The 19812-nt window shown below is 42.7% G+C and overlaps 1 protein-coding gene across 1 annotated transcript; it reads right to left on the bottom strand.

Moving 5' to 3' along the window:
• Nucleotides 1–282: 282 nt before the first annotated feature.
• On the bottom strand, nt 283–19550 carry PPM1G (protein phosphatase, Mg2+/Mn2+ dependent 1G). The gene is made up of 10 exons (XM_080813741.1): nt 19209–19550; nt 5677–5746; nt 5100–5185; nt 4643–4775; nt 3542–3957; nt 2699–2833; nt 2123–2357; nt 1610–1739; nt 1208–1310; nt 283–890 (listed from the first exon to the last, which is right to left on the bottom strand). Exons 1-10 carry the CDS (start codon nt 19326–19328, stop codon nt 684–686), a joined length of 1635 nt encoding a protein of 544 aa, XP_080669867.1. The 5' UTR covers nt 19329–19550; the 3' UTR covers nt 283–683.
• Between the last annotated feature and the right edge of the window lie 262 nt (nt 19551–19812).

Below are 19812 nucleotides of genomic sequence, written 5' to 3' on the forward strand. Positions count from 1 at the left end.
GATTCCGGAAGAGGGTGAGGATGAGCCGTGAGGCTAGGCCAGCCTGCCCAGCAGCTCAGGGAACTGCAATACCTGGGTCCCCTCTGCCCCACACAGGTCTGGCGAGCGAGGCAGGCTCGCACACACATGCGCGCTCACACACACACAGACACGCGCGCACAGGCACGCAAGTGCGCTGAGGGGCTTGGTAGATACCACCAAGGAGGTCGAATGAAGGGCCGAAGAGTTCTGAGGGGGCCGGGCAGCAGAGCATTATTGAAAAAAGGACACCACTGGCACAAGTAGGTTTTGGCCTTTAGTCTGAAAAAGTGTTGATTGAAAGTGTACAACAGAGAGCGGGTGCAAGCGGCTGGGGGCCATGGAGCCGCCAATAAAAAAGAATGTCCTTAAATAAAGTTCACAGAGTAAAAACCAGAACCGCCAGTCTTCCCTCCAACACAACAGAGCACAGGCACAGAACCGGTGATGAGCCCCAAGGAGCAAGGAGGAGGCTGGGGAAGACAGCAGAGGCTCCCAGGCTGCTGTGTGGAGGGAGAGCCCTCTTTGGAATGGGCTGAGTAAAGCCACCCAGCTCCCCTGCACACCTCATAACCACTGCTAAGGCTAAAGGAAAAAGACAAAACTCAGTCTCAGGTCCAGAGGGCTCAGAAAACAGTCTAGGTGGGCAGGGGTCTGGACAACCATTAGTCCCGCTTGGCCTTCTTCTTATTGTCACTGTTGCCATTTTCTTCTGCCCCCTCAGAAGAGAGCACCTCCTCCAGTTTCCGCTTGCCACTCTCTGGCTGAAGCTCTGCTGTGTTTCGGGGCTTGAAGCAAATGATGATGCAGGTCATGTTGTCACACCCTGTACCGTCCCCAGAAGTGTCTGGTGCCAGGCACTGATCCAGCAGCTACAAAAGGGACAATGCAGACAGCTCAGCTTCAGGGTTTGAACACCTTCCCAGGAACCTAAACTCCCAGAAGAGGGCTGACCCTGCTGAGACGGTGACAGGAGCAGGAGAAGAGGCAACAGACGTCACAAAACAGGCCACCTGCTAGTGCATAAGGCATGAGGATAAGTCAGGGAAATGAAGGAAAATGGAACTTTCTAGACCGGCATCTGTCAGTAGTTAGTGATAACTTCCCAGCTCTGGTCTTAGCTCAGTTCACAAGACAAAACCTTGGCTATGCAAACCAGATGCTCTCTCTCCTCTGGCCAGGCACTCACCTCTTCCACTATGGATGACAATAACCGAAGCTCCCCATTTTCATCACGCTGGCTGATTTTTGATTGAATAAAGTCTATAACTTCCTGGCTGCTCATCACATTCCTGGGGTTAAAAACAATATACTCTTCTTTAGTCCCACTAAGGCAAAATAGATGAATGTAGACAGAGGTGATAGCCCCCAGGACCAATGTAAATACCTACAGAGGACAGTCCTTTGCTCTGCCTTAGGCTAGGGGGTTTTGACACCAAGATGTCTGCCTAAGCTCTAATGCTGGGGCTGTTTGAGGAAAGTGCTGAATGCAGCTGTTAGAGGGATGAAAAAGCCGAACCAGCTCAGAGCCCTACAAGAAAAGTAATGCTGCATAAAAAAGGGAATTTTAGGTCATTCTACTGGTGCTCACCATATGCCATCACAGGCAATGACCATGAATTCGTGGTCGTCAGTGAGAGTCAACACCTTGATGTCAGGAAGGGCTGATATCATCTGTTCCTCAGGTGGCAAGTTCTTATTTCTCTTGTAGAAGTGGTCTCCTGAAGTAAAGGAATGGTTAGTTGATGAGCAGTTTAAGCACTCCCCAAAGACTTGTGCTCAAGGTTGGTCAAGCCTTGCCATTCATTTCCCTTCTTTACAAAGTTCCATAATCTAAGTAAATGGAAAACTGAGTTCTAGTTTTTCCAGTTTCAGCCCTATCTTCAGTTTGCTGTATCTTAGGTAGGTCACTAACCTGTTTTTTTAAATCATCCAAAAAATGACAGCTACCGTACCTATCTCATGGAGACATTTTACAAAGGTCATAGATACCAAAGGACTTGGAAAAAGGTACAAGGGCCTATTAAGATTAAAGTTTGCTACCAGGGAGTCTGGAAAGAGAGTAAGACCCCCGAAGTCTTCCCCACATTTTCCTGGCCCTTACCAATGGCTCTGGAGAGGTTGAGGCCCCCGTTGACTCGCCCATCCATGGTGACCTTGCCACCAGCATTCTTGATGCGTGCTAGCTCCACTTCATCCTCCGGTTTGTGGTCATAGGACATGTCCAAAGCTTTGCCAGCCTCGGACACCACACAACGAGAGTCTCCCGCATTGGCTACAATCAACTGCTTCCCTCGTATCAGAGCCACCACCGCTGTGGTACCGCTGTCAGAGCCAGGCTTAAGAGGAAGAAAGGGAGCATCAGGGGAGCTTCTGGACACAAGCTCCTCACTGGTGCGCGCCTGATCATTTGCTTATTGCTCTCTCCTCTCACTGGGACCACCAAGAGAGCTCTAACAAACAGGAGAGGGATGGATTTAGTCTTTCCAAAGACCAGAGCATGCTTTCTACTCTGAGCTAACTGTTCCCTAAAGACCTAGTTCCCCTTATAGCATAAATGCCCCCATACCAGGACTTCAGTACTAAGGCAGCAAGGAGATTCCCTGTCCTGAAATCACTATCAGGGAATCACATCTGCCTCTTGGCTTTTACAGACTTGGTACTCCCCTTCCCTACACACCTCCTCCTTGCCTTCCATGCCTGGCACCATCATCTCCTCTTCTTCCTCGTCCTCTTCAGCCTCCTCAGTGTCATCCTCATCTTCCTCATTCTCTGCCTCTTCGCTGCTGTAGCCATCCTCTTCCTCACTGCATTCCTGCCAGAGGGATGATCCCAGGCTGCTGAGACTGAGATGACCCCCTGCCCCCCTCCCCCCAACTCATACTCAGAACCAAGAGGCTCTGACTGAACAAAGATTCTGAAAGCACTGAAAGATACAACTGTATGATCATGGTAGAAAAATTTAGGGGAGGGGAGAGGGCTAGATGGGTAGAACTAATATCCTGAGCTGGTTTCAACAGTCATGAGTAGGAAGTCCTACGAAAGGCCAGGGCTCTCAGCCAGAAGCACTTTCCAGGCAACGCAGCCAGAAAATAAGTGGCCCAGAGAAGGAAATACCCAAATACCCAAAGTTACCACCACCACCTTCTTGTTCTCTCTCTTGAGACAGACTCTGAAAGGCTAGAACTAGATCTGTTTGTTATAATACCAACAAAGGAAGAGGTTTGAAGGCTGACGGTTCCTACGTTGGTGGAAATAATGAATTCAAGAAAACCTTGGAATGTAGTAGGTCTTGGAGGCTGATCTAAACATAGGAGAAGGTGGGGTATCTGGCTGGCTTAGTTGGGAAAGCATGCACTCTTGATCTTGGAGTTGTGAGTTCAAGCCCCAAGTTGGATGTAGAAATTACTTAAAAAATTAAAAATTAACAAAACAGAGAAGGAAAAGAGCCAACAGATATGTATGATAACCAAACAGACCCTCTCTGCAGATTCAGCATCTGTGTGCTCCCACAGGCCCTTACCTCACTGTCTTCCTCTTCCTCCTCTGCCTCATCTGACTCATCCTCACTGTCCTCAAAGAACTTGGACTTAGCAACTCGAGGCAGCTTGTCAGAGGCTGAAGAGCAGGAAGGCCCAGCCTCACCAGTGGGAGTGCCAGGCTCGCCACCTTGGCCTGCCTCAGTCCCACGTTCTGAGTTGGAGGAAAGGCCAGTGTGAGCCTTGGCTGTGGGGCCATTCTCCTCTGAAGAAGTTTCCCTAGATGGGTCCTCAGGTCCTGCCTCCCCGTTGAGGCCCTGGGACCCTGGTTCCTCGCCTGTCCCAGCTCCAGGTCTGCTGTGGGGAGCACCCTTGTGACAGTTCTGCCCGTAGCGTGTCAGTAGCTCTTCTATAGTCATGGTGGCCTCTTCATGCAGCAGTGCAGCCTCCTCATTGTCCACTGCAGAGAAGAGGCTGAATCAGCACCCACACCCCAGACTCCTCATGGGATCAGCCCCCCTTCCCACTTCCACAACCCTTGCAGGCTGAGTTTCAACTTCCCCACCGCTGCCCACTCAAGGATCCTATCAAGTTTCCTATCAAGTCTCAGAACACCCCCTTGCTTCCTTCTCAAGTAATATCTGCCTGCATAGACTTCCTTTGGTCATTGTCTCTCACCCTATTCTTAGTCAAAGGAATACTAGTTACTGTAGTTCTTTTATCACCTCTCATTTTTGATTGATAAGTTGGAAACCTTATTATGGCTGAGGACCCAAGAAGCACACAATGCTAGTTTTAGGCCTACAGCCCAGGCTTAATGACTGGCGCTGAGGCTAATGATAGTTCCAAGTCTTAAAAAAAAGGTCACATAAACATTAACGGGAACCAGAGAGACCCTGTCACAATGGCAAAAGATAATGTACATAAAAATTGTTACAATTATGGACACTAGGTACAAAGGTTAATTCTTTCTCCTTTCATAACCTCATGGAGTATAGAACATAGAACATAGGGTTCTTTAATGTGAGGACGCCCCAAGTCCCTAAGAAGTCATCCTCTCTTAGAATTGACACATAAATAATACATATTAAAGAAGAGTTCTTTAAAATGTTGATTTCCTCTCAAACAAGGGATGCCAAACTCACCATCATCTTCATCAGCTACTTTTTCTTTTTCATCCTCATCCTCAGTGGGTCGCCCTGCAATCTGTGCCAGCTCCTTAATGACTTCCTCAGTGGTCAGTTTGGCATCAATAGCCAAGAAGGCATCTTCTAATGCCTGTATATAAGTCAAATAGTTATGAGGCGAGTGTAGAAAAAAGTACAGTGGGTACAACATGAATTGCCTATATACAGCTTGGGTACAAAGATGGCATGCCAATTACAGCGTGATCTACCATACAAAGAGACACTGACATATCAATAAAAAACAGTTCAGAGACCTGAGAATAATGAAGCAGCTCTAAAAAGGTCCAGTGGAAACAGAATTCTTTAAGAAATGCAATAAGCAGCAGCTTACTGACGATAAGAAAGGAAAAGCCAAGGACTGGAAAACAAGGGCAAGCCTACAAAAGTAGAGAAGGAGCACTACGAAAAGACAGACCTTTTGTAGCTTGCCTTCTTTGTAGGCCTTCTGATCTTTGATGATATCAGGAAGGTATTTGGCACAGTACAAGGCAACTTCCTCCCCTAGAAGAAAGGTAAGGTCACCCAGAGCACTGCTTCCCACATATAAAGTCATATAGTATTTACATGCCATACTGGAGTGAACCCCAAGGGTTGAGGAAATGACTATCTCCTACAACTGAAACCTATCTGAAAGATAATTGTTTAGGAAGTTCTGATCCAGAAAATGGATTTTACCATCAACTCTTCAGGACTATGTTAATATACCTTTTGTCTTTTCTCATCTATATACTTAGTTCTCAGTGGGAAAAAATAAATAAATTCTAATACAGGAAGAGGCTTTCTGGGTTAAAACAAGGCCTGGTCAGATTATAAACTAATACAACATTCTGTTATGAAAACAGAATGGCAGAATAGAGAAAAAGAGCACTGGGAAGGAAACGGTATCTGAGGACTAGAACCTTGGAAGGGAAAAGAACTAAGGAGTTGTTCTTATCCCCAAAAGTCTGGAACTGGAGTTCAAGAATGTCACCAATATGATCTGCTAAAGTTACCTCCATGTCCATCATAGACAGAAAACATGGCTGTCTCACTGTCCAACTCAGGAATACAGTTGTGAGCATCCTAGGAAAAAGAGAGCATAATTAGCATTTCTCAAGTTCAAAAGGATGTTCTTCCTTGTGCACCTCAGGTCGTAGGGATCATCTTCACGCCTTAATCTCACTAACCCTTCCCTGGCTGACCTACATGGCCTAGAAATAAGAAAGGAAAATGGGATGATAAAATAAGAAAAGAAGTACAGGGAAAGGAGAAAGGAAAAGGGCCAAGGGAGGGAAGGAGGGGAGGAAAGGAAGCGGAGAGGGTAGAAGGGAGAGAGATGAATCAGGTCACTACCTCTGCAGTCTAGCAGCCTCGGCCTAGGAGATCTCAGTCCAGATGGCAGAATGTTTGGCTGTTGGAACTCTAGACCTGACCTTTTGGATTTGTGGCAACTATGGGAAGAACCAGAATAAAGGATCTTTAAAGTCGCTTCTAGATCCATTCTATGAATCAGAGAACTTCAAGGAAGAAAATGTTAGGGAAGATAGCAAAAAGAGACCTGAGGGCATTACCAACCTGACAAGTTGCTAGGAGAAACCTAAAATGCCTAAGTGAAAGCACTAAAATTTGTAGAACTATATACACATACACTTATACCACCACTTCCCCAAAGCACCATCTAAATAAATCATTCTCTTCTCTCAAAGTATAACTCAATAAATTACCTTCAGGATAGGCAGAGGATATATTTACAAAAGAATCCTCCCAACAAATAATGTTATTAAGCTACATTGTGTTTAGTACTCGTTAACTGGAATTTACAATGCCCCATGTAATCAGACTTCCCACCTCCTACCCCCAGCTGGAAATAAGATATCATTCATCACTGATGGCATTAGCACACCTGAAGAGAAGTCTGCAATGGTCCTGCCGCAGCAACATCATGGTTGGAAGGCTGGGCTTGATCAAGTTCTTCTAATAAAAAAACTCTTCCACCCCAGGCAAACTTCCAGGCTAGGCCCTAAGATGTTGAACCTAGGTGAGAGTGTGCTGTAGCTTACCCTGCCCCATCTTGGAACACAACCCCACCTCCCTTTCAGGTACTTTCTACAAACAAAAAGAATATAATCAGCTATTTACTCTGATTGATGATCCTTGTGTAAGTTAATGGTTCTCCTTCCTCTCTGAAGCATTTAAACTTTTCTAGCTGTATGGATACTTAGGAAATCAGCGCAATCGTTCTTCTGTTGTCCCTGCAGTAAGACTAAGCTTTCATTATACAAATCTAGAAAATAAAGGCTATTTTAAGGCAGTAAAGAGAGCATGCAAAAATAACTATTTTGTATTTCTCTCTGATTGATACTAGGAGAAAGTGTCCCAGAATCTAATGGGCTGCCGCGGACGGCCCTCAATGGCCTAATAAAGTTGTGAACAATCGCCTCTGAGCCCCATCCCCAGGACCTGGAGAGCACCATAGACCAAAAAGGTCTTCTCCCTCTTCCAACCACTCCACCACCAGCCACACGGGCCTCCCTTCCTGCTGAGCCAGGGTTACTTAGACCTTACTGGACCTACCTCTCCTCTCAGCACCTTTTGGCCTGCCCTTAAGACCATCTATTGCCTCAGCAACAGATGAGCAATCCACCAGTGGTTCTCAGACTTTAATGTGCCTAAGAATTCATTTGTTATTCCTTCACCAAATATATGAGTACCCATTATGTTCCAGGATCACTTCTGAGTGTTTGGGATAAATCAGTGAATAAAATGAAGACCTGCGCTTCATAAACAAAGTTACATACTCACGAGAAATATATACAATAAACACAACAAATAGTTAAATCCTATAGCATGATGCTGTAACTCCTATAGAAACATGATAGTGCTATGGAATAAAGCAAAGGCAGAACAGAGGACTGAGTTGGGATTACAGAAAAGGAGCAGGGAAACTGAATTGGCATGGGACACAGTGTGGTACACGCTTGCTAAAGCCATAAGCAACTGTACCTCAGCAGTCACTACCTAAGTCATGATCAGTAAAACAGTGTGTCATATTAATGTTGACTTTAATTCTGTCGATTTTGTAGTGTGGTTTGTTGGAATGGAATTTATGCCCAGTTCTATGTTTGTACTCATTTAAGTAAAATTAAATTAAAATTGTTTTAGTGAATTCTGGAGTTCCACAAGTATTGCTTTCATTTAAAAAAAAAAAAAAAAATCCATGGAAGATCTCCAAGATATTTTGTTAAATAAGGAAAGCAAAGTGCAGAAGGAAAGCAAAGTACAGAATGACATATTTAGTAAGCTGCTTTTGTGTAAGAAGAGGGAGTGCAGGAATAGATATTTGTCTTTATATACTGGAATACTACATGGATACACAGAAAACTAAAGAAAAACAGTTAACTGTGGTGGGAACCAGAGGGTGCAGACAGATAGAAGTGAGATGAGCCATAGGAATGTTTAGTTTCTTCAAAAGTAAATTAAATATTTTTAAAAGACTCAATGTATCACTAAAATTTGAGAAACTGGTCCAACTAATTCCACTTTTTGTAGGGGAGGGAAGAGCAGTCTACTTGTCCACTCCTTCCCAGTGGAACAGGACAATCATTCTCTGTCCTGCAGTACCACTCTAAATCAGAACTATACTGTCTCTTTTGAACCCACACCTCTATTCAAATCATCTTTTTTTACTTCCTCATCTGTTTCTCACAAAAGCATGTGATGTGAAGCAGATCTAGCTTCGTACAAACTTTTGAAAAAACAGAAAAATGATTAAAAACAAGGAAATATCCTTTTGTGCAAATCAGAATAATGAAGATTAATAATAACCAGGGGTAATAAGAGTGAAGTAAAAACACATCCTCATATCCTGACCAACAAGAATATAAATTAGTATAGCCTTCCTGGAACACAATTTGGTAATATATCAAAATTTCAAATGCACATGCCCTTTGATTTAGTAACAGGACTTCCAAAAGTTTATTTTATGGAATTAATAAGAAAAGGGTACAAGGATACATATTAGAATGATCACTATAGTGGTGCCTGGGTGGCTCAGTCAGTTAGGCGTCTGCCTTCAGCTCAGGTCATGACTGGGATATCAAGCCCTACATCAGGCTCCCTGCTCGGTGGGGAGCCTGCTTCTCCCTCTCCCACTCCCCCTGCTTGTGTTCCCTCTCTCATTGTCTCTCCCTCTCTCTGTGTCAAATAAATAAATAAAATCTTAAAAAAAAATCACTATAGCATTATTTATAATAAAAAACAATTATGAACATCCTAATTTCCATGAAGAAATTAGATTACAAGGGGTAATCCAACAGAATGCTCCAACAGAATGCAGCTATTAAAAATGAGTATGTAGGGGATGCCTCTGTGGCTCAGTTGGTTAAACAAGTCTGCCTTAAGCTCAGGTCATGATCTCAGGGTCCTGGGATCGAGGCTCCCTGCTCTGTGGGGAATCTGTTTCTCCATCTCCCTCTGCCCCTTCACCTGCTTGTGCTCCCCTCACTCGTCCTGCCTCTCTCAAATAAATAAAATCTTTTAAAAAATTAAAAATTTTTTAAAAAATGAAATGAATGTGTTCATTTGGAAATGTGTTCACATTAAGTGATAAAAGGAGAAAAAAAATAAAAGCACCTGTATATATACCCTAGAAGTCTGGATGGAGAGTAAGAATTGGGTAATAATTATTTTCTGTTTTTTTTACTTTAAAACTTTTTGTACAATATGCCATATTGTTCTGGTTTGAATGATGATGATGACAAAATGAACCTATGAACTGTCCTCAAGTGGCCATGCTATGATATACTGCAGGATTTCTGGCCAGCTACCTCTTGGTGTGCCTCCATTTTCTCTCCTATAGTATGGAACAGGAATAGCTGCCATACTTACCCTTATCATCACAGAAGTATTGTGATGCAATAGTTGCAAAATATGTAAAACTCCTTGTAAGCTGGAATTCAACAAATGTATATTCTTTTTTCTTTTTTAAAGATTTTATTTATTTATTTGTCAGAGAGAGTGAGCACAGGCAGGCAGAGAGGCAGGCAGAGGCAGAGGGAGAAGCAGGCTCCCTGCTGAGCAAGGAGCCCGATCTGGGACTCGATCCCAGGACCCTGGGATCATGACCTGAGCTGAAGGCAGACGCTTAACCAACTGAGACACCCAGGCGTCCCCAACAAATGTATATTCTGTTCTGATATCAGCACCCACCTCACATTTTTCTTCCCTATTCTTATTCTCAAAGAGGAATGCCTACTGTAAAGATTCATCTTATACCTTGAGGTCTCAGTTCCTAGACTACTTCACACTACCTTTTCTTCCACTTCCTGGTAAGGCCCTCGATCTATTTTATCACTTGGAACTGTCCTACCCTCTCTAAGCACTTTAGTTTCCCCCCTTTGCATCTCTGTTCAGAGCCTACCTACCTTTACCCTTGCTTTTCTTTCTCTCCTGACCTTTCTGAGCCAGAGCCAAGTATTTCAACACTGTCTCTTAGCAATCTAGAAAAACTCATCCAACCTCGTATAACCCGACCAACTGCTTTCTTTGCCCCTGAATCAGAGCCACTAAGTATTGCTAGTCATAAAATGTCACGAACCCATGTTGATTGTGCACCCTAATCCCATTCAGCATTTTTTCCCACGTGTTCTGCACTGGTGCTTAAATATATTCACCACAGTCAGTCACAAACCTTTCCCACATTGTTCAAGTTCTCAATGCTCTTCTTTCACTCTTAGCAGATGAGCTAACCTCTTGCTTTACTTAGATCAAGGTCATATTTCAAGAACTACCTCATCGTCTCTATTCTACCTCAAAATTTCTCTACCGCTTTACCCAACCTCTCCTTCACTTCTGCCTCCAAAGCATTGTTTCTGCTCTTTTCTTCTTTTAATTCAACAAAGCCTGTACTAAATCATTTATTGGAAACTGGTTAAAATCATCTCCTCTTTTTTTAGATTTATTTTCCTCTTAAACTTCTAATCTCAAAACCTTTTCCTTCGAGATTTTACTTCACAGAGCAGGCAATAACCGTAATAGCAACCCAGATAGCCATTTTGCAGGCTTCATTTTTTCCCCAAATACTGCACATAATTAAATAGTGAAAACCATGTCAGCTTTCTTGAAAGTTCTCTTGGGTTCTGTGAAGTTCCAGTTGCCTGTTTCTACAGGATGTCCCTTCATTTCAAACTTAACATATGTAAACAGAAACTTAGCAGTCTTCAAAAAAATCAGAACTTCCCCTGTAGGTCTTATTTCTATTCATGGAATCTTAACTTTCCCAGGCAACACTTAATATCAGTTCACCTTGACTTCCTGGCTCTCTTCTACCATCCAATCACCAAATCCTACTAACTTTTCCTTTATAACTTTGTTCCTGGATTACTTTACTCTTACTAGCATTTTATCTCCTTTCTGCTTCTATTCTCTGCCCCTGTAATCCAGCCTACATCCATTCAGATGCCAGATTATCCTTCCCAATACAACACTTTATTGCTAAAAATTTCAATGAATTCTATTGGATATAAGATTAATTCCACTCAACTTACAGGCAATTTAAGGCACTTAATCATCATTCCTATCCATCTCTATAACCTAATCTCTTAATTTTCATACCATTCCCCAAAAGAAACTACTCCACTCGAGACTGACCACGCCACCCCCGCAAAGTAGAAAGCAAGCCTCAAGAGTCCTTCCTCCTATCCCTCCCTCCAATATCCTTCTCCTTCTCATTCTTCTCCTTCCTCTTTCCTCCTCTCCTTTTGTCCCCATTTATACTCTCTCCTTAAGGTCCAGTTAGTCTCATCACCTCCAAGAATTCTTTCTCAGCGTGCCTAGGTGGCTCAGTGGGTTAAAGCCTCTGCCTTCGGCTCAAGTCATGATCTCAGGGTCCTGAGATGGAGCCCCGCATCGGGCTCTCTGCTCAGCAGCGAGCCTGCTTCCCTGCCCACTCTGCCTGCCTCTCTGCCTACTTGTGATCTCTGTCAAATAAATAAATAAAATCTTAAAAAAAAAAAAAAGAGTTCTTTCTCAATCACACCAATACTCTATGATCATTCCTCTCTCCAAACTCTTTTAATATTTACTGTCTCGGGACGCCTGGGTGGCTCAGTTGGTTGAGCGGCTGCCTTCGGCTCAGGTCATGATCCCGGCGTCCTGGGATCGAGTCCCGCATCGGGCTCCTTGCTCCGCAGGGAGCCTGCTTCTCCCTCTGCCACTCTGTCTGCCTGTGCTCGCTCTCTCTCTCTCTCTGACAAATAAATAAATAAAATCTTAAAAAAAAAAAAAAAAAAAAAAAATTTAAAAAAAAAAAAAAATATTTACTGTCTCTACCAATAATATGGTTACTAAGCATATACTGTCTTGTACTGCTATCCAGCATTCCATGAGGGAAAAAGAGTCTTAGGTCCAAAACTATATTGTAAACCAGAAAAAATTTCTTTATAGCTTTGGGGCCTAAAACTATGTTCTGCAATATAGTAGGACTCCATGTTTGTTTATGATGGTGAGTTCCCAGCTGCCTCAGGACAAATACCTTACAGATGCCTCCTCTCTCATTTCCTATCCTAAACCTAGAGATGTATCATAACACACTAACAGCTGATAGTCTGAAGGAGATGACTCAGAACACATAGGTCACCTGAGTCAGGGACCTTAGGCCTTGCCTTACTTAAAATCACATATCATACTGAACCTTCTGATCTTCTAGGCAACCAACGAATCTATATTAATAAAATCCTGGTTATCCTGCCTGATGTCAATCTCCTAAGGTTATAAATACATCCACAAATGTTCCTGTGTTACTGGATGATCAACCATTTACATTTATATACATAAATTTATCTAAATCTTTATAAACCAAGACAAAAAGTTTGAAGGTGGTTGGGAAGGGAACTACATTTTTTATTTTAAAAAGTCATGTATTATCTGACTTTTAAAATTACATGCATGTATTACCTATATGTAATATATATATATACACACCTATATGTAATACATATAGGTAATACATGCATGTATTACCTGCTATAGAATATTTTGTGTCTCCCAAAATTCCTATCTCCCAAAATTCATATCTTGGAATGTAATCCCCAACATGACACTATTTGGAGGTGGGCGTTTGGGAAGTAATTCGGTCATGAGTGAGACTGTGCCCTTATAAAAGCGACTCCAAAGAGCTCCCTTGTCTTGAAAACAGAACTAGAAGGCAGACATCTATGAGCCAGAAAGTGGGCCCTCAGCAGACACCTCAGTCTTGGACTTAGCAGCAGGGTCTTGAAGATATATTTTTATACCCGTGTTCACAGCAACTTTACCCACAATACACAAAAGGAAGGAACAACCTAAGTGTCCATCAACAGACAAATGGGTAAACAAAATGTGGTATATTCATACAATCGATACTATTCAGCCTTAAAAAGGAAAGAAATTCTGACACATGCTATAACATGGATGAACCTTGAGAATATTATGCTAAGTGAAAGAAGCCAGTCACAAAATGACAAATGTGTCTTTCTAGGAGGTACCTTGACTAGTCAAATTCATAGAAATAGGAAGTAGAATGGTTGCCAGGGGGTAGGGGCAGAGGGCAGGCAGAATGGAGAACTGTTTAACTGGTATAGAGTTTCAATTTTGCAAGATGAAAATAGTTCTGGCAATTGGTCGCCCAACAGTATGAATGCACTGAACTGTACATTTCAAAATGGTGAAGATGGAAGATTTTATGTTACGTGTATTTTACCACAACTTAACATAAAATAATTAAAACATACACACACATACAACCTCCCATAAAGAAAAGACCAGTCTCAGATAGCTTCAATGGTAAGTTTTACCAAGAATTTTTAAGAGAATAATACCAATTCTTCACAAACTCTTCCAATGTATAGAAGAGGAAGCAACACTTTCCAACTGATTCTGAGGCCAATATTATCCTGATACTTAAACCACAGACATCACAAGAAAACTACAGACTTAGTATTGTTAAAGATAGCAACACTCAACTAGATCTACAGATTCAGCACAATCCCTATCAAAATTCCAAGTGCCTTTTGCACAGAAATTGACAAGCTGATCCTAAATTCATATGGAAATGCAAGGGACCCAGAAAAGCAGAAATAAGAAAAAGAACAAAGTTGGAAAACTCACACTTCCTAATTTCAAAACTTACCACAAAGCTAATGGTAACCAAGACAGTGTGGTACTGGCAGAGCCATAAGTACACAGATCAATGGGAATGGAAGGAGTCCAGAAATAAACCCTCATTATTTATAGTCAAATGATCTTAACAATAATGCCAAGATAATTCAGTGCAGGAAAAGAATAGGCTTTTTAACAAATGGTGCTGAGACAAGTAGATATCCACGTGTGAAAGTATGAAATTGGATCTCTTTCTTACACCATTCACAAAAATTAACCCACAATGGCTATGAGAGCTAAAACTATAAAACTCTATAATAGAGAAACTGGACTTCAACAAAATTCAAAATCTTTGTGCTTCAAAGGACAAGAAAGCAAAAAAGCACCCCACAGAATAGGTGAAAATATTTGTAAATCATATCTGATAAAGGACTTTTATCCAAAATATATAAAGAACGCTTACATCTCAATAAAAAGACAAAAAAAAAAAAAAAAAAGGAAAGACAACCCAATACAAACAGACAAAAGATCCAAACAGACATTTCTTCAAAGATCTGTAAGTGGCAATTAACACAAGAAAAGATGATCAAACATAAGCTACCAGGGAAATACAATCAAAACCACAATGAGCTACCATTTCACACCCACTAAAATGGCTATAATAAAAAGGGGAGGCTGTAGAGAAACTGACACCCCCACATATTGCTGGTAAGAATGCAAAACAGTGAGACCACTTTGGAAAACAAGTAGCTCCTCAAAATGTTAAACATGGAGTTACTATATGACCCAGCAATTCCACTCCTACAACATATTCGAGAGAAATAAAAACTTATTTCCACATAAAAATTTATAAATGTATGTTCTTAGCATCATTATTCATCATGGCCAAAATGTGGAAATCTAAATATCCATTAACTGATGAATGGATAAACAAAATATCCATAAAATGGAATACTATTCAGCCATCAAAAAGAACTCATGGTACAATATGAGTGACTCTTAGAAATATTGTTTAGAGGGGCACCTGGGTGGCTCAGTTAGTTAAGCCCTGCCTTCAGCATAGGTCATGATTTCGGGGTCCTGGGATCGAACCAACGTCAGGGTGGGAGGGTCCCTGCTCAGCAGGGAATCTGCTTCTCCTTCTCCCTCTACCCTCCTTCCCTGTCATGCTCTCTCTCAAACAAATAAAATCTTAAGAAAAAAGAAAGAAAAATATTGTTTAGTAAAAGAAGGCAGACATAAAAGGTGACATTTTTATAATTCCATTTTTATAAAATGGTAAATCCATACAGATATAATATAAATTGGTGGTTGCAAGGGGTTAGAGGAGGGGAGATAGAAAGTGACTGGTAATGGTTATAGGTTTTCTTCTTCAATGATAAAACTGTTCTAAAATTGATAGTGGTGATGGTTGTACAACTCCGAATATATTAGCCACTGAAATGTATGCTTTAAATGGATATGATATATGAACTATATCTCAAAATTGTTTAGTAAGAAATCTGTATATACATTTTTAGGTACTATATGTGATTAAAAGTTGATAGACTCCATCTCTGGACAGGATCTAAAGGGAAACAGAAAACAACTCCTCTGAAATCAGTACTCAGTTTAAAGCACATCACTATATATTAGTGATGCTTTGAGATCAGTTCTACAGATTTATGCTTTCAGACAGCATAATTTATTTTTATTTATTTATTTTTTAAAAGATTTTATTTATTTATTTGACAGAGATCACAAGTAGGCAGAGAGGCACGCAGGGAGAGAGAGAGAGGAGGAAGCAGGCTCCCTGCTAAACAGAGAGCCCGATGTGGGGCTCGATCCCAGGACTCTGGGATCATGACCTGAGCCGAAGGCAGAGGCTTTAACCCACTGAGCCACCCAGGCGCCCCCAGACAGCATAATTTAAAACCAGCTTACAATGGCAAGAACTACTGATCACATCTGTGAAACTTCTATACTCAAATTCAAAGTACAGTTCCTTACCTTACCTCTCAAAGTACAATTCCAAGATGATACAACCCAATAGAGGGTCAGGATGGAGAAGCAGTAGCAACATCTGCTATAGGATTGGGCAATAGAAATAATTTATGTAAAGTATTCTTGAAATCTTAAGGAATAAATTCTGATTTTAACTTCCGTTTGTGTAAGAACTTATAAAGGAATAGTAAAATAGAAAACAATTTCTCCATATTCATGGATATACACTTCACACTATCTCTGAATTGCGAATAGGTACTGCATGCTAATCAAATGAAAAGAATGCCCTTTTACAGAAGCTGCTTAACTGCATCCTAGACAAAGGAATTCTGATCTGGTTCAGTAAGTAAAAAGTGCTTTAAGACGTAGAGATGAGGCATTAATCTGAGGATCGGACAATAAATGCTCTTCAGCCTTCAGATACCCTCTTTTAAGGGGAACCCCATACAATGCTTGTAGTATATCCCATTTTATATTCTGCTTCCATTAACATCATGACTGAAACTGTCATGTAGGTCTCTTAAGAATGTTCTGCCTAACATTATCTACATTCAATTCTAGATGACCCTCTATATAAGCCAGCTTCTATATGGCAGTAAACAGCTAGCCTACTCAAAAGTATACTCTTGGTATTGATACTGCCTTTTAAAGAAGGCAAATATAATTCACAGAATTAAAAACAAAAACAAAAACAAAAAAACTAACTCCCCAAAGAAAGCAGTTTTATCACTTCCAGAGAACCTCTAACCCAAAACTAAAAGTACCCATGTCCCTTTAAGACTAAATCAACTAAAATCATTTTCAGGTGGGACTTCTCATTAGCTACCAAAAACTCAGAGCCTTTCCATATATATTTCTCAGGCACCCTTCCACAACCTACCTGTTAACCCACAAAATACATACCTCAACCAGCTTGAGGGTCCCTCCAAACCATGGAGAAGGAAGAAGGGAAGGGAACATCAACTGTGGTATTTTGTTTACCCCTCCTCAAAACACCCTGGTTCCACAGCAAGAGGGGCTGGAGAGGCAGAAAGTATAAAATGCCAGCTATTGATAGTTGCCATCCTTGCCTCAAGAGAAGGGGTAAAATAGTACTAAGGCTGAATCTATGCAACAATTGGGATTTTAGCAACCTCTGTAATGTGTTTTGGCACAAACTTACCTCAAAGGAATCATTAGGACCAAGCAAATAAGGTCAACAGACTTAATAGGTGGGATTGAGTCCTAAAGGTTAAGAGGGAACAGGTGTGTACACTTTCTAAAAAGTAAGATTCACTCAAGAGTCTACAAGTCATAGTCATTGTCTTGCCATAGCAAAGAAAGTATGTTATAGTTTGTAGAGAAAGGAAACAAAGCCAGAAGGAAAAGTACTGATGCAGCAGAAAAGGATCCCAAGCAGGACTTCAAGAGGATTTGATTAAAGATAACCATTCAAACAAAGGTAAATTGAGAAAGAGTGTAACAGGAAGATTTTAAAACCCAAACTGGTTACCTCTCAGGAGGAAGATTAGGATCTAAGAAATATTCTAACAAGATTTCTACAAACCAAACAGATGCTGCTGAGAAAAAAAAAAAAAAAAAAAAGTCATTTTCTAATTACCAAAGGAGAAACAAAAAATAAAGGGAAAAACCCCACAGAGAAGCAAATCAGAATCACCAGGCAAACAACTTGGAAAGCTAAATATCCAAACAACTCACTAAAGAAAACTAGAAAGAAAAGTACCAAAAAACAAAAAATAAAACAAACAAAACCCCCAGAAAAACCATAGCAGAGAAGAAACTAGAAAATAAGGAATGATAAACCTGAAGGAAAAGCCTTACTGTGAGATGAGTCACCTCAAATCTTACAATATTAACAGAAAATGCCATAGAATTGGAATCTCCAAACTAGCAACTAACCCAAAGCCCAGACCTTTATTAAGGTTTTTCTTTTGAAGCTCAATCCAGATATTTCCAACACTCAATTACATTTACCAAGCACCAAGTAAGCTCAATACTGAGCACCCCACTGAAATATGAACGCTATACTTCAGGTTGACACACTATGATAACAGTGTTCAGCAATTGTCTGGAACAACTTCATCCCACAGATTCTTTCCACCAAGGCACAAGTGTCCTAACCTTTCTGGGCCTCAATTTCCCAGCTATAAAATGAGGGAGCCAAACTAGATGAACTATAGGATTCCCCTCCTTCTTGAAATGTTATACCTAATGACAGAACTGTTTAAAGTCATCTGTGGGTATAAAATTTGAATCTGAGAACAAACTATTTAAGTTTATACTGTCATTCCAGAGCTAACCACAGGGAGGAGTGAGGGATTTGAAGAAATTCCCCAGGGAGACAGTAGTATTAGGCTGTTACCTGAAGCCCACCTAGTAAGTAGATCAACCCTTAATCCCAGAAATAATTAAGAGCATTTCCCTGGCCCTTCTTAGATCTCACAACACTCTTCACAAAGACATGCCTTACACACGTCTTTCTCCCTTTTTTTCCTGCATGGTTTCCCCTATTCTCCCTTGTAATTTCACATCCATTTTGCCCAATTCTACTTCTTTCTATCCAGAAATTTTCCCTTTTCCTTTAATCCAGAAGAAGTTTTCTAGAAAAGAAAAAAAAATCAGTTCTTTGTAGGTTATAATGGAATGATTGCAAATCAAGGAAACTATAAACCCCAACAAGCACAAGGCAAATGACAATTGCGAATTAAGTCTTAGAAAAATCCCGAGGAAAAAATACCAAGCATAATTAAAAAAGGAGTGATACCGATCGACACTACTGAAGTTTTCCAAAGGTCGTAAAAGGCCCTGATGAGAATACAAACGACTGACAATTCCCGGAGGACAGGTCAAGCCTCCGAAATTAACATTCGGTGCCCAGAGCCAAGCAACTAGGTGTTTAAGAATTTGAAACAGACTGCTCGCCCAGGCTTCTTTCACTGTCAAACTCCTCGTCCAAAGAGGCCTCTCACAGCACACATTTAAGGAAGAAAAAAAAAAAAAAGTAGTCATGCCCGTCTATTCTCCTCATCCTCGCAAAAGTAAATGAATAAACAGTCCCTCTTTTCATCTTCACTCCCACACTACACCTCACACCGTTTATGAGCCTGGAGGGCTGGGTTGGCAGGAGAGGATGGCGCGAAGGCACGGGGAGAGGGCGGTCAGTGGGCGGAAGGTGCCTCTCCCCACATGGCCGAGCTCTCGCCGCCAAACCGGCCACCGACACACGGTTCCCAAGCACCGGTAGCTCCCTCTCGGGCCCGGGCCCACTCTCGCTGCGGCCGGTCAAACTGCCGCCGCAGCTGCAGCTGCAGGCTTCTGATACGGACCCTTCCCGGGGGATGACCCCATCCCCCCCCCCCACCCCGCTCCCTTTCTCCGTCAGGTTCCCGCCCTGCAGCGGCCCGCCTCTGGGCCTCTCCCGCCTCACCTCCATGGAGACGCGCCAGCCTTGCATGGCGGAGAAGCCATAGGGCAGCGGCAGGCGCGAGGCGCCGACCCCGTCCCCGGAGCACTTCACCGTGTTGGGCTGGGAGAGGTAGGCACCCATGGCGGCGGCTGGCCGGCGGCCTCAGGGGCAGGCGACCGGGGCGCGACCCGTGCCGGAGCCGGAGCCCCGGGGGCGCGCGCGTGGCAGGAGCGGGCCCGGCTGCACGGCCGACACAAGGTGCCGGTGAAAGGCGCGAGGCCAGCGAGGAGGCGGTAACGGGACGGGAGCAGAGAGGGAGCGGAAGCGGAAACGGCGCCGCTCCAGACCCCGCCCGGCCGGCGCGGCGCGGCGCGGCACGGCGCGGCGCTGCGGGTAGTCATTTCCTTAGCAACTCGCCCCGCCCGCGGGGACAACGGCCCGCCCAACCGCCGCTCCCGCGAGACTGGCGCGGTCACGCCCACCAACGGCCGCCCCGCGGCGCGGCGAGTGGCTTGCCATCCGTAGCTGTCCATCAGCTGTCCCTCGCTACCCTGCCCTGCCTTCGCCCCCGTACTCCGGCCTCTCGCGTGTTTGTCGTAGCTCTTTTGTGTGGCACCCGGCCCTC

The sequence above is a fragment of the Martes martes genome, assembly GCF_963455335.1.
Source record: "Martes martes genome assembly, chromosome: 9".
NCBI classification, from domain to species: domain Eukaryota; kingdom Metazoa; phylum Chordata; class Mammalia; order Carnivora; family Mustelidae; genus Martes; species Martes martes.

Coding starts and splice junctions, on each gene's coding strand:
- PPM1G (XM_080813741.1), bottom strand. CDS start 19,328: ATGGGTGCCTACCTCTCCCAGCCCAACACGGTGAAGTGCTCCGGGGAC. Junction 3,958..4,642: donor AGTAGCTGATGAAGATGATG/GTGAGTTTGGCA, acceptor TCTTCTCTGCAG/TGGACAATGAGGAGGCTGCA. Junction 891..1,207: donor TGTCATCCATAGTGGAAGAG/GTGAGTGCCTGG, acceptor TCCCTTTTGTAG/CTGCTGGATCAGTGCCTGGC.